General features: G+C 38.6%; 1 protein-coding gene across 3 annotated transcripts in view; it reads right to left on the bottom strand.

The window, feature by feature from the left end:
• XPNPEP3 (X-prolyl aminopeptidase 3) overlaps nt 1–14,895 on the bottom strand; it is a 75,229-nt gene that overhangs the window by 19,993 nt on the left and 40,341 nt on the right. For all 3 annotated transcript variants that reach the window (XM_025458898.3, XM_025458893.3, XM_049115811.1), the window contains 2 exons: nt 2,127–2,189; nt 1,457–1,570 (listed from right to left, as the gene is read on the bottom strand). In XM_025458898.3, the coding sequence (XP_025314683.1) occupies nt 1,457–1,570; nt 2,127–2,189 (177 nt within the window). The remainder of the gene's footprint in view (nt 1–1,456; nt 1,571–2,126; nt 2,190–14,895) is intronic.

The raw sequence follows: 14,895 nt of genomic DNA on the forward strand, positions 1-14,895 counted from the left end.
TGCCAAGTAAGGAGCTGGATATGGGGCTTGATCCCAGGACTCTTAATTTTTCCTGGTCTTGATATGAAAATCAGAAAAGTATGAGAAAAATAAACCAATCTTACTCATGAACACAGATCAGAATATCCTAAACAACACATCAGCAAGTTGAAACTAATAATGCTAAAGATAAAAAAGATGCTTAGTTTCACTAGTAATTAAGGTAATGGAAATTAAGACCACAATGAGATACTGTTTTATACCAATTAGAATGGCAGAAATGAAGGAGTCTGATTAACATCAAGGGATAGAGAGGGTGTAGTCAACAAAATTATATATCAACAGTAGGAATATAAACAAATACAAATACTTGGGAAAAAATCTATTGTTTTATCACATTTATAAATTTAAAAAGTCCCCAAAAACTACATATAGCAGTACTTAATTTTTACATAGTTTACAAACAAGCAGAACTAATTAATATTGTTTTGGGAATCATGTATATGTCATACAACTACTTAAAAAAATCAAGGCAAGGACAAAGAAAAATTTAGGATAACCAATTAGTTATCTCTGGGAGGCAGGCAATAGGATAGCAGAGCATAAAGACATAGAAGTAGATGCATGGAACTGGTAATGTTCTAGCTCTTCAATGAGGGATCAGTTCATGAGTATTCATTTAAAAAATATGTTGTATAATTTATATGTTTGTTACATTTATTCTTCTGAAATTACTGAAAATGAAAACAGATAATTAAAAGTGAACTTTGGGGTGCCTGAGTGGCTCAGTCAGTTAAGCGTCTGACTCTTGATCTCAGCCCAGGTCTTGATCTTATGGTCACGAGTTTAAGCCCTGTGTTGGGCTCCAAAAAACAAACAAACCCTTTCCCCATCTTTAAAAAAGTGGGCTTAATAAAGGCATATATAATTCTTTACTTGTATAGATACTTGGGGAGAAAACAATAAGGTACTACCAAAATCTGTCTGCTCATATGCATGGCCTGCTGTTGCCCAAGTCCTCTGAGAAGGAGTGTTATTAAAATATATGAGCAGAGGGATGCCTGGGTGGCTCTGCGGTTGCAGTCTGCCTTCGGCTCAGGACGTGATCCTGGAATTCCGGGATCGAGTCTCATGTCGGGCTCCTGCAGGGAGCCTGCTTCTTCTCCCTCTGCCTATGTCTCTGCCTCTCTCTGTGTCTCTCACAAATAAATGGATAAAATCTTTAAAAAAAAAAATATGAGCAGAAAAAAATAAAATGAGCAGAGGCTTTAGGGTAGAATTCTCAGCTCTGCCCTAATGAGTTGCATAATTTTTAAAGTTTATTTTCCTCATCTGTTGAACAGGCATGTTAATAATTGCTCCTATCTCACAGTGCCAATGGGAGGATCGAATGAGATAATGTATGTAAAATCATTTTATAATAAAGTGCTTTAGAAGTGGCATCATAGGAAGTGGCACTGAAGGGCATTTCGTATACCTTGATGAGCTGATTATTCTTCACATAGTGCAAAGTGTTTGACCGATTACCTCCAGCGACTACAGGCGGGTAGGCCAAGATGTCTGCACCACGGGCCCGGCATTCAAATTCAAACTGAAAAACAAGAGCCAAGCAGGACTGAAGATAGGATTTCCTCAGGGCTGTGCCAGCACAGGCTCTCTCCATTTAAGTACTTCTTTCCCATCATTACTGGAAAACAAGTTATCAAATCTAACCAAACTTACTGTGCTGCAATTCCAGGTTATTTTTTATTCCCTGCCAATCCTGTTATTTGACCTTATTATTAAGTCTGTTCTGTTCCTCTGAGTGCTCTAAATTTCCTACAATTTTCAAATTAAGTCCAGAAGAGAATATTGAAAACCTACGATCAAGGCTGAGTACAGAGATATAGTTAAGTTCGTGTTTTTTATTCTTATTTAGATAAACACTGGAATATGATTGCATTTTTACAACAGCTATGTGATATTAATTTTAATTGTAGCTCTGCGTATTTCAGACACATCTAATAAATTATCAGCAACACTGAAGAACCAAATCCTTTCCACTGAGGTCACTTACATGAAAGCCAACTGGATGCCATCTACAAATCAATGAAATTACTTTACTATTTTTGCTTCCAACAAAACCTTTCCAATGTTTTAAAGCTCACCTTAGCGTAAAGAAAGCCCTCTTCCACAGGAGCTTTACTGGCAAACATGGTCTCTATGAAAGCCTGTAAACAGAATGGAGGGTGAACAGTGTCATTTTAACTATGTTGCTGACTCAAAACATTCAAAAATACTGGAGCTCAAATGAAAAGCACCATTCTCCTCAATTTTGTTAATCTGAAGTTGTGATTTTGTGGGTACGATGAAACAGATTCTGAAGAGGAAACTATTGCTTTCAGGACTATTTGACTGATGACAGATTTAGTGGAAGGGTGACCCAACGATCACACTCAGAATATACACTGGTATGCTAGAGTAAGTTACAAGGGAATACACTTGTCATTTATGTTACAAAACAGTCTAGAAACGTATGAAATTATGGATTGAATGGTCCAGTCTATTTTAAGGTTTCCCAACCTCAGCAATTTTGACATTTTGGACTAGATAACTCTTTGTAGGGTGCCAACAGCACTTCCCAACTGTGATAATCAGATATTGCCAAATATTCTCCAAAGAACAAAACTGCCCCAAGTTCAGAATCAGTGACCTATCGTATAAATACTATATGGTGTGTGTGTGTGTTTTAATGAACATATATGTTTATCATTCACCAGTGTACCTTATTCCCAAAAAAAGATTTTTTTTTAAAGATTTTATTTATTTTTCATGAGAGACACAGAGACAGAGGCACAGATGCAGGCAGAAGAAGAAGCAGGCTCCATGCAGGGAGCCCGATATGGGACTCGATCCCAGGACCCCAGGATTACACCCTGAGCCGAAGGCAGATGCTCAACCACTGAGACACCAAGGCATCAAAAAAAGATTTTGATTAATATGCACAAAATACAACAAGATAGCATAAATTTATGGCAGAGTTAAAGAAAAGCAAGCCTTAAGTGGAATGGAGCTCAAAAAACTAATAATGCATACCATAATGACCTTCATGATTACTATAGCACTATGAATGGGCTGCAAATTTATGAGTTTTCTGGCAGCCAGTGTGGAAAGGAAAGCTGTCAGCTATATTTCCCACGTCTGTGGGATAAAAACAAGTCAGTTGCACATGTATAGGACTATACAATAATACCACCACTAGAAAGGAATTTCTCTAGAGTTGTTTTAAGAGTGAAGGCAACATGGGAAGGAATTTTTTTTTTTTTGGAAGGAATGTTTTTAATAACATTTACAAATATGAGTCAATGACATCACCATAGAGAGGGAAAGCAGGTGAGCTAGTCATGCAAGTAGCTGCATGGCTTGCTCCTGTTCTCATTCTGATCCTTCCTCAAATGTTTCATCCTGATAGATGCCTTTCTGACCACCTACTTAAAGCAGCACTTCTACCACACTTCATCCCCTTCCACTGCTTTGTTTATCTGCACAGCATTTAATTCCAGCTGACTATAGCATGTTTGTTTACTGTCTCTCCTCAACTAGAATGTACACTGAGGACAGGGTCACATGGCAAGTCTGTGTTGCTCACCACTTGGTCTCTAGAATCTAGAACAGTACCTGGCAACATAGTAAATAATAAATATCTTCTGAATGAATTAGCAATTACAATGAAAGTTGAAGGATATTTATCTATATACGTGTACAAATGTTGATGAATAACTTGTTAGTGCTACATTTGTAGCATGAAGCTAAAGCAAAAAAAAGGAAAATGTGTGGTATTTTCGCTGAGGCTCACTCACTAAAAAGAGGGAACTTTCTTTTTTTGACTCTTACCTGCACCTTTGTCTTTTTATTATTTCCTTTCAAAACTCTGGTAAGTAAATAGCACAGAAAAATTTTGTGCATGCATACACACACACACACACACACACACACACACACACTTTTATGTGTTCATCTACTGACTGGATACATGGGTTGTTTGCATCTTTTGGCTATTGTGAACACTGCTTCTGTGAACATTTGTGTACAAGTATCTGTTTCAGTACCTTTTTTAGTTCTTCTGAGTATATACCTAGGAGCAGAGTTGCTAGGTCACAAGACAATTCTATGTTTGAGTTCTTCAGAAACCTCCAAGTTATTCCACAGTGGTTGAACCATTCCACAGTCACACTGGTAATGTGAAAGGTTCCAACTTTCCCACTTCCTTACCAACATTTGTTATTTTGTGTGTATGTGTTTTAATTTTTTAAATTTATTTTTACATTTTAATCACCCAGTGCTCATCATTAATGCACTCCTTAATCACCTATTTCACTCATCCCCCCCCACCCCCAACTCACCTGCCCTCTGGTAACCATCAGTTTGTTCTCTATAGTTGAAGTCTGTTTCTTGGTTGTCTCTCTTTTTTCCCCTTTGCTCATTTGTTTCTTAAATTCCACATGAGTGAAATCATATGGTATCTTTCTCTTATTTCACTTAGTATTTTTTTCTTTCTTTTTTTTTTCACTTAGTATTATACCATTTAGCTCCATTATATTATTGTAAATGTAAGATTTCATTTCTTAATGGTTAATATTCCATTTTACCTATCTATCTATCCATCCTACTCTTCTTTATCCACTCATCAATTGATGGGCACTTGGGTTGCTTCACTACCTTGGCTATCGTAAATAATCTGGCTATAAACATAGGGGTGTACATATCCCTTTGAATTAGTGTTTTTGGGGCAGCACAGATGGCTCAGCGGTTTAGTGCCACCTTCAGCCTGGGGCCTGATCCTGGAGACCTGGGATCGAGTACCATGTTAGGCTCCCTGTAGGGAGCCTGCTTCTTCCTCTGCCTGTGTCTCTGCCTCTCAATCTCTCTCTCTGTGTGTCTCTTATGAATGAATAAATAAAATCTTAAAAAAAAAAAAAAAGAATTAGTGTTTTTGTATTCTTTGGACAAATACCCAGTGGTGCAATTACTGGATCACAGGGCAGTTCTACTTTTAACTTTTTGAGGAAACTCTCTTTTTTCCATAATGGATGCACCAGTTTTGCATTCCTACCAATAGTGCACAGGGTTCATTTTTCTTCACATCCTTGCCAATACTTGGTGTTTCTTGTGTTTTTTATTTTAGCCATTCTGACAGGCGTGAGGTGGTATCTCATTATACCATTATATGATCTGATTTGTATTTCCCTGATAAGCAATGATGAGCATCTTTATAGAAATGTCTGCCCATGTCTTCTGCCATTTTAAAAACTAGATTATTAGGTTTTGGGGTGTTGTGTTGTATAAGTTCTTCATGTATTTTGGATACTTAAAAAGAAATGTATTCATGAGAGACACAGAGGCAGAGACATAGGTAGAGAGAAGCAGGGTCCATGCAGGGAGCCTGATGTGGGACTCGATCCTGGGACTTCAGGATCATGCCCTCAGCCAAAGGCAGATGCTCAACTAACTCTTTATTAGGTGTTAGATATCATTTGCAAATATCTTCTCCCATTCTGTAGGCTGCTTTTTAGGTTTGTTTATTGCTTCCTTCATTGTACAGAAGCTTTTTATTTTGATGTAGTCCCAACAGTTTATTTTTGCTTTTGTTTCCCTTCCCTCGGAGGTTTTTTTTTTTTTTTTTTAAGAGAGACAGAGAGTGCCGGTGTGCTCGAGGTGGCGGGGGGGGGGGGGGGGGGGGAGAGGAAGAGAGAGAATCTTAAGCAGGCTCCATGCCCAGTGTGGAGCCCAACATGAAGCTTGATTTCACGACCCTGAGATCATGACCCCAGCCAAAATCAAGAGTCGGACACTTAACCAACTGAGCCACCCAGGTGCCCCAAAGGAGACCTATTTAGAAAAAAGTAGCTACGGCCAATGTCAGAGAAATTACTGCGTGTGCTTTCCTCAAGTATTTTTATGATTTCAGGTCTTACATTTAGGTCTTTTTTTTTTTTTTTTTCCATTTAGGTCTTTAATCTATTTTATTTTTGTGTATGGTGTAAGAAAATGGTCCAGCCTCATTCTTTTGCATGTTGTTATCTAGTTCTCCCAGCAAGATTTTATTCAAGAGACTGTCTTTTCCCCATTGGATATTCTTTCTTGCTTTGTCAAGATTAATTGACCATGGGTTTATTTCTGGGCTCTCTATTCTTTTTTTTTTTTTTTTTTAAGATTTTATTTATTTATTCATGAAAGACACACAGAGAGGCAGAGACATAGGCAGAGAGAGAAGCTAGCTTCCTGCAAGGGGCCTAATATGTGACTCGATCCCAGGACCCTGGGATCACACCCTGAGCTGAAGGCAGATCCTCAACTGCTGAGCCACCCAGCGTCCCTGGGCTCTCTATTGTGTTCCACTGATCTATGAGTCTGTTTTTGTGCCAGTACAATACTGTTTTGATGACTACAGCTTTGAAATAACTTGATATCACAGTGTAGAACTGTGGTACCTCTAGCTTTGCTTTTTTAAAGATTGCTTTGGTTATTCAGGGTCTTTTGTGATTCTATACAAATTTTAGGTTTGTTCTAGTTCTGTGAAAAATGCTGTTGGTATTGTGATAGGGATTGCATTAAATGTGTAGACTGCTTTGGGTAGTATAGGCATTTTAATACTATTTGTTCCTCCAAACAATGAGGATGGAATGTCTTTCCATTTCTTTGTGTCACATGGCAGCTCTTCCTAATGTGTGTGTGTGTGTGTTTTTAAGATTTTATTTATTTATTCATGAAAGACACACAGAGAGAGGCAGAGACATAGGCAGAGAGAGAAGCTAGCTTCCTGCAAGGGGCCTATTATGTGACTCGATCCCAGGACCCTGGGATCACATCCTGAGCTGAAGGCAGACGCTCAACCACTGGGCCACCCAGGGGTCCCAGGCATTAATTTTCTAAAATGTTTGCTAGAATTTACCTGTGAAGCCATTTGGTCCTGAACTTTTGTTGGGAGTTTTTTGAGTACTGATTCAATTTCTTTGCTGGTAATGGGTTTGTTCAAATTTTCTATTTCTTCCTATTTGTTTTGGTAGGTTATGTTTCTAGGAATTTATCCATTTCTTCTACGTTGTACAATTTGTTGGCATACCGTTTTTCATAATGGTCTCTTACAGTTGTTTATATTTCTGTGGTGTTTGTTATTTCTCCTCTTTGATTTGTGATTTCTTTTATCTGGGCCCTTTCTCTTTTTTTCTTGGAGTCTGGCTAGAGGTTTATCAATTTTATTGATTTTTTTTTTTTTTTCAAACAACCAGTTCCTGGTTTTATTGATCTGTTCTACTGTTTTTTCAGTTTCTATAGTATTTATTTCTGGTCTCATCTTTATTAGTTCCTTCCTTTTGCTGGTGTTAGGCTTCATTTTTTGTTTTTCTTCTAGCTCCTTTAGGAGTAAGGTTAGGTTGTTTATTTGAGGTTTTTCTTGCTTCTTGAGGTAGGCCTCTATTGCTATAAAATTCCCTTTTAGGATTGGTTTTGCTGCATCCATTTGCTGCATTAAAATGTTGTGGTCTCATTTTCATTTGGTTTCATGTACTTTTTAAAATTTCCTTTTTTTTTTTTTTTCTCCTGGCTGACCCATTCACTGCTGAGTAGCATGTTATTTAACTCCTATGTATTTGTGGTCTTTCCAGATTTTTTCTTGTTGGTTGACTTCTAGTTTCATAGTGCTGTGGTCAGAAAATATGCATGGTATAACTTCAATCTTTTGGAATTTGTTGATGTTTGTTTTGTGACCTAACGTGATCTAGTCTGAAGAATATTCCATGTGCACTTGAAAAGAATGTGTATTCTTCTGTCTTAGGATGGAATGTTCTGAATAGATCTATAAAATCCATCTGTCCACCATGTCATTCAAAGTCATTGTTTCCTTGTTGATTTTCTGTTTAGACCATCTGTCCATTGATGTAAGCAGGCTGTTATAATCCTCTACTCTTATTGTATTATTGATTACTTCATGTTTGTTATTAACTGTTTTATGTATTTGGGTGCTTCCACGTTGGGTGTATAAATACCTAAAATTATTATATCTTCTTGTTGGATTGTTCCCTTATTATATAGTGTCCTTTTTGTCTCTTGTTGTAGTCTGTTTTTTTTTTTTCACTTGTTTTTATTGAAGTTCGATTTACCAATATATAGTATAACACAGTGCTCATCCCATCAAGTGCTCTCCTCAGTGCCCACCTCCCCTTCTGCAACCCTTTGTTTATTTCCCAGAGTTTGGAGTCTCTCATGCTATGTCTCCCTCTAATTTTTCCCACTCAGTTCTCTTCCCCTTATAATCCCTTTCACTATTTCTTATACTCCCCGTATGAGTGAAACCATATGATGATTGTCCTTCTCGAATTGACTTACTTCACTCAGCATAATACTCTCCAGTTCCATCCACATCGAAGCAAATGGTGGGTATTGGTCCTTTTTGATGGCTAATATTTCAGTGTGTGTGTGTGTATGTGTGTGTGTGGTGTGTGTGTATCTTCTTTATCCATTCATCTGTTGAAGGATATCGTGGCTCCTTCCACAGTTTGGCTATTGTGGACATTGCTGCTATGAACATCTGTATCTTTGGGGTAAATACCCAGTGGTGCAACTGCTGGGTCATAGGGTAGCTCTATTTTTAACTTTTTGAGGAACTTCCACACTGTTTTCCAGAGTGGCTGCACCAATTTGCATTCCAACGGTGCAAGAGGGTTCGCCCTTCTCCACATCCTTTCCAACATTTGTTGTTTCCTGTCTTGTTAATTTTTGCCATTCTCACTAGTGTGAGGTGGTATCTTACTACGGTTTTGATTTGTACTTCCCTGACGGCAAATGATGCGGAGCATTTTCTCATGTGCTTGTTGGCCATGTGTATGTCTTCTTTGGTGAAATTTCTGTTCATGTCTTCTGCCCATCTCATAATTGGATTTTTTGTTTCTTGGGTGTTGAGTTTAAGAAGTTCTTTATAGATCTTGGATACTAGCCCTTTATCTGATAGGTCATTTGCAAATATCTTTTCCCATTTGGTAGGTTGTCTTTTAGTTTTGTTAACTGTTTCTTTTGCTGTGCAGAAGTTTTTATCCTGATTAAGTCCCAAGAGTTCATTTTTGCTTTTGTTTCCTTTGCCTTCATAGATGTGTCTTGCAAGAAGTTACAGTGGCCAAGTTCAAAAAGGTTGTTGCCTGTATTCTCCTTTAGAATTTTGATGGATTCTTGTCTCACATTTACATCTTTCAACCATTTTGAGTTTATCTTTGTGTATACTGTAAGAGAATGGTGTAGTCTTTGTTTTAAAGTCTATTTTGTCTGATATAAGTATTGCTACTCTGGCTTTCCTTTTTTTTAAAAAAAGATTTTATTTATTTTAGAGAGAGGAGAGAGAGAGAGCGAGAGCAAGCACACAGCAGGGAGAGTGAGAGAGGGAGGGAAAAGCAGTTTCCCCACTGAGCAGGGACCCTGAGGTGGGGCTCAATCCCAGAACCACAGAATCATGATCTGCGCTGAAGGTAGATGTTTAACCAAGACACCCAGGCGCCCCTACTCTGGCTTTCCTTTTACATCCATTTGCATGGTAAATGTTTCTCCATTCCCTTACTTCCAATATGCAGGTGTCTTTAGGTCTAAAGTGAGTCTCTATACACTACAGATGGTCTGTAGTCTGTAGACTGTAGATATAGATGGGGTCTTTTTTTATTTTTTTAAACTCATTTTGTCATCCTATGTCTTCTGATTGTGGAGTGTTTAGTCCATTTACTTCAAAGTATTCATAGATATGTAATTATTGCTATTTTATTACTTATTTTGTGATTGTTTCTGAAGATTTTCTCTGATCCTTTCTTGTCTCTTTCTCTTGTGGTTTGCTGGTTTACTTTGGTGATATATTTGGATTTCTTTCTCTTTATTCTTTGTATATCTATTAGTGGTTACCATTAAGTTTGTATATAACATTTTCTGCATATAGCAGTCTATATTAAGTTGATGGTCATTTAAGTTTCAACCCATTCTTTACTCTTCTTCCCCTCCCCCCCATGTTTTAGGTATATGGTGTCATATTTGACATCTTTTTATTTTGTGAGTTCCTTGGCTGATTTTTAACAAAAATATTCATTTTTACCACTTTTGGGTTTCTTACCTTCATACTGTCATTTTTGGTCTTTCTATTCAGAGTCCCCTTTAATATATCTTGCAGGGCTGGTTTATTAGTCATGAGTTCTTTAGTTTTTGTTGGTCTGGAAAACTCTTTTATTTTTCCTTCTATTCTGAAGATAGCCTTACTGAATATTCTTGGCTGCAGGTTTTTCCTCAGCACTTTGAATATATCATGCCACTCCTTTCTGGCTTGGAAAGTTTCTGCTGAAAAATCTGATAGCCTTATGCAGTTTCCTTTATATATAACTGTTTTTTGTCTAGTATTTTTTAATCACTGTATTTAGCTATTTATTCATTTATTACTTAAAGTTTACTTATTTAAACAACCTCCACACCAATACTGGGCTCAAACTCACGAACCTGAGATCAAGATCTGCAAGCTCTATCAACTGAGCCAGCCAGGTGCCCCTATATTTTGCCATTTTAATTTTTTAATTACAGTATGACTTGGTGTGGATCTTTTTTTTTTTTTTTACTTTGTTGGGGGTTTTCTGTACCTCCTGGATCTCAGTACGCTTCCTTCCCCAGATTAGGAAAGTTTTCAGCTATTATTTCTTCAAATAAATTCTCTGTTCCCTTTTCTCTCTCTTCTTCTAGGATTCCTATCATGTTATGTTTGATAGAGTCACTGAGTTCCCTAAGTCTGTTCTCATTTTGCATAATTTCTTTTTCTTTTCTTCATCTTGATTACTTTCCATTACTTTGTTTTCTAGGTCATTAATTTGTTTCTCTGCTTCTTCCAGCCTGCTGTTCATGCCATCGAGCATGTTTCTCATTTATTTACTGAGGCCTTATCTCTGCTGTTATTCCCTTACCTCTGTGTTAATGGTCTCACTGATGTCTTCCACTCTTTTCTTAAGTCCAGTAACTTTATGATCATTGCTTTAAATTCTCCATCAAGCATGTTATTTATATCTCTTTTGTGTAGCTCTCTGGCCATGGTCTTGTCCTGTTCTTTCATTTGGGGAAAATTCCTCTGTTATTTCATTTTGTTTAAGTCTCTGCTTGTTTCTGTATGTTAGGAGAGTCAGGTATATCTCTTGTTGTTGAGGGTAATGGTTTTATGAAGAAGAGGTCCTATAATATCCTGCAGTGTAGTGTGCCGTTTCCCCATTGCCGGCCACTTCTGGGAGTATCTCCAATGTGTGCTGCTTGTACCCTGCTATTGTGTCCTGGCTGCTTTATCCTTCATGCCAGTTGTCTATAGGGGCTCTCTTTGCCTGTTATGAGCAGGATCTGGTCCCTGGCCTGAATGTGGTGCATTTCCACTGGTGTGCTTTGGTCTGCTTGTGAAATGAGACCTACTGCTGCTGCGATTGGAACCAAGGCCTTGCAAAACTCCTTGGCCAGTAGATATGGTGTTGGCAAGGGTTTGGGCCACTGTTCTGGGGGAGAGGGTCCAATGAGACTGAGAAAAAGTGTGACTAGGAAAGGCTGTTCCACCAGAGTGCTGGGGGGTGGGGCTTGGTATAAGCATGTTAGGTAGTAAGTGTTGGCGCTGTGTTGATTCTCATAGGTGGCCCAGTGCTTATGCTGAAGGGTAGGAGAGAGAAATGGAGCCTGCCAGTTCCTTTGTTCTAGAGGGATCTCTCTGTGACTGCTGCCTCTTTGGGACATGCTCTCAGATGAGCAACTAACCCCCACACTGTGTGCCCCAGGTCCTTTTCAGATAGTTGTTCCCATGGTGTATGTCCACAGGTTGTTTGCCCTGCTTTTTCTCCAAAAACAGCCTCCATATCCTCTGAGTTCCTTCAGAGCCAAACATGCTGAGTTTTCAAACTCCAGGCTTTAAGCCTGCTGGTTGCAAGAACTCACAAAATTTGGGCCCTCTCACTTTCCAAGCCAATTGCTAAGGGGATTTGTCTTCCCCGTGTGCTTCCTTGTGTATTAGCTTTGTTTCTTGCACTTTACTAGGACTGTGGCTCTCTCCCCATCAGAGACCACAATCTGATTTTCTCCACACTTCCTACCTTCTCCAATGTGTCTTCTTCCTTATCTTTAGGGAAGTTTGTCCTGCCAGTCTTCAGATCAATTTCTGGGGTATTTAAGATGATTTAGTAGTTATCTAGTTGTATTTGTGGGATGAAGTGAGCCTTGGGTTCTCCTATTCCACTGCCATCCTCCCCTCTTTAGTTTTTTTTTTTTTTAATTTATTTATTTATGATAGTCACAGAGAGAGAGAGAGAGAGAGGCAGAGACACAGGCAGAGGGAGAAGCAGGCTCCATGCACCGGGAGCCCGATGTGGGATTCGATCCTGGGTCTCCAGGATCGTGCCCTGGGCCAAAGGCAGGCACCAAACCGCTGCGCCACCCAGGGATCCCTGTTTTTAAATTATAACCATCTTACTGGGTATGAAGTAGTGTATCATTTTGGTTTTGATTTGCATTTTCTTTTTTTTAAAGATTTATTTATTTATTCATTCAGAGAGAGCGAGAGAGAGGCAGAGACACAGGCAGCGGGAGAAGCAGGCTCCATGCAGGAAGCCCGATGTGGGACTCGATCCCGGGTCTCCAGGATCACACCCCGGGCTGCAGGTGGCGCTAAACCACTGCGCCACCGGGGCTGCCCTGATTTGCATTTTCATAACAGCTAATGATATAACGCATCTCTTCATTGCTTATTGATCATTTGTATATCTTCTTTGGAGAAATGTCCATTTAAGTACTCTGCCCATTTTTTAAAAGAGATTATTTGTTTATTTGAGGGAAAGAGAGAGAGGGAGAGAGTGCGAGCACATGACCAGTGGGGAAGGCTGGGGGAGGGAGAAGCAGGCTCCCCACTGAGCAAGAAGCCCAACTCAGGGCTCGATCCCAGGACCCCGGGATCATGACCTGAACTGAAGGCAGATGCTTAACCAATTGAGCAACACAGGTAGCCCTTTTGCCCATTTTTTACTGGGTTATCTTTTTGTTTTTGAGTTGCAAGAGTTTTTTACATATTCCAGATACTAGATCTTTATTGTATATATGGCTTGCAAATATTTTCTCCTATTCTGTAGGCTGCCTTCACTTTTTTGATGTCAATTGATTGATGCACAGAAGTTTTTAACTTTGATGAAGTCCAATTTATCTATTTTTCTTATGTTGCTTATTTTGGTGTCATACCTAAGAATCCATTGCCAAATTCAAGGTCATGAAGATTCACATCTACATTTCTGCTAAGAATTTTACAGTTTTAGCTCTTACATTTAGGTCTTTGATTTTGAGTTAATTTTTGTACATGGTATGACGTAGGGATTCTTTTTTGTTTTTTTTTTTAGAAGACTTTTATTTATTCATGATAGACACACAAGGAGAGAGGCAGAGACATAGGCAGAGGGAGAAAGAAGCGGGATCCCCACGGGGAGCCTGATGCGGGACTTGATCCCAGGATCTTGGGATCACGACCTGAGCTGAAGGCAGACGTTCAACCACTGAGCCAGCCTGGGTTTCCTAAGGTATGGATTCAACATCGTTATTTTGCATGTGGATATCCAGTTGTTCCAGCATATCTGAATTATTCTTAAGTATATGGTTAAAGCATTACTTTGAAAGAAAAAGAATGATTCTGATAAAGATGATGAAAATGCCATTATGAGCTTGGGTGACTGACAAGCCATCCTTGGTTTGAATTAGCACTGACTTTGAAATCTGTGGAATCAGGAATTGACAAAAGCTGAACTTTACTTTAGCAGGTAGTAAAATGGACTGGAAGGGAATTGCAAATTAATGGCAGTTCTGTTAAAAATTTAGTGGTAGTGTTTGCTGCTTTGTATTAGCTGAAAGCAACGGGACTCTCCTTCAGAAGTTTCACTTTCATGGCCGGCAGGTGGAGCTCCAACCAAAGGAACCCAGGCCACTTTAATTTTTGATAAATCAGCTTGTGAGACACACTACAACCAATTCAAGTAGGGCAAACTGATGATGGAGGATAAAAGATCACGAAAGGGATTATTCAGTGAAGGAAATGAGCCACTGCGCAGATTTAGATACAAACTGATGAATTCTTTTTAAAGATGGCTCCTGAGAATTATATGAAGGAGCAGTATCTCCGGCTTTAAATACTGCTGAGAGGAGGGAAATTGTTAGAGGCTCAATGTGGTTGACGTGACAATCCATAGTTTACTAGAATGGATTAAGGGAGAGGCCCAACATAGAAGGGTAATTGCCCTGTCTCTCCCTTGTTATATACATGGTCAGTGCCTCCTGAAGCTGCATAAATGCTGTGGATGCAGGTAGAACTACACTGACTATCTGATAAAGGAAATGAACACCGTTATAGGATGGATGCTCCTTACTTAGGTTGTGACTGACACTGTAATAAAGGACTTCATATATGACATTGTTGTTGGACTCTAGGAGGATGTAAAAAGATAGTTTCAGATCTTTTTTTTTTTTTTTTTTTTTTAGTTTCAGATCTTTAATATCAACTTCCTCCTATGGATAATAAAAAGATAAAAATGAGTTTAGGACTTCACAGGAGAAATAAAATCCAACAAGAAAGAGGACATACAAAGAATAAAGTTGGACATTCATCTTTTTGTTGTTGAGTTTTAAGAGTTCTTTATATGTTCTGGATGTTAGATTGTTATCAGGTAGAGATCTGCAAACATTTCTATTGTTCATAAATTACCTTTTTACTCTCTTGATAATGTCTTTTGATGTACAAAAGTTTTTTAATTTTGTTGAAGTCCAATTTATTTTTTTGTTGTTGTTACTACTGCTTTTGGCATCATATATAAGGATCCAGTGCCAAATCCAAGGTCATGAAGATTTACCCATATGTTTCTGCTAAGAAAC

Source organism: Canis lupus, chromosome 10, assembly GCF_003254725.2.
Source record: "Canis lupus dingo isolate Sandy chromosome 10, ASM325472v2, whole genome shotgun sequence".
Taxonomy (NCBI): Eukaryota; Metazoa; Chordata; class Mammalia; order Carnivora; family Canidae; genus Canis; species Canis lupus.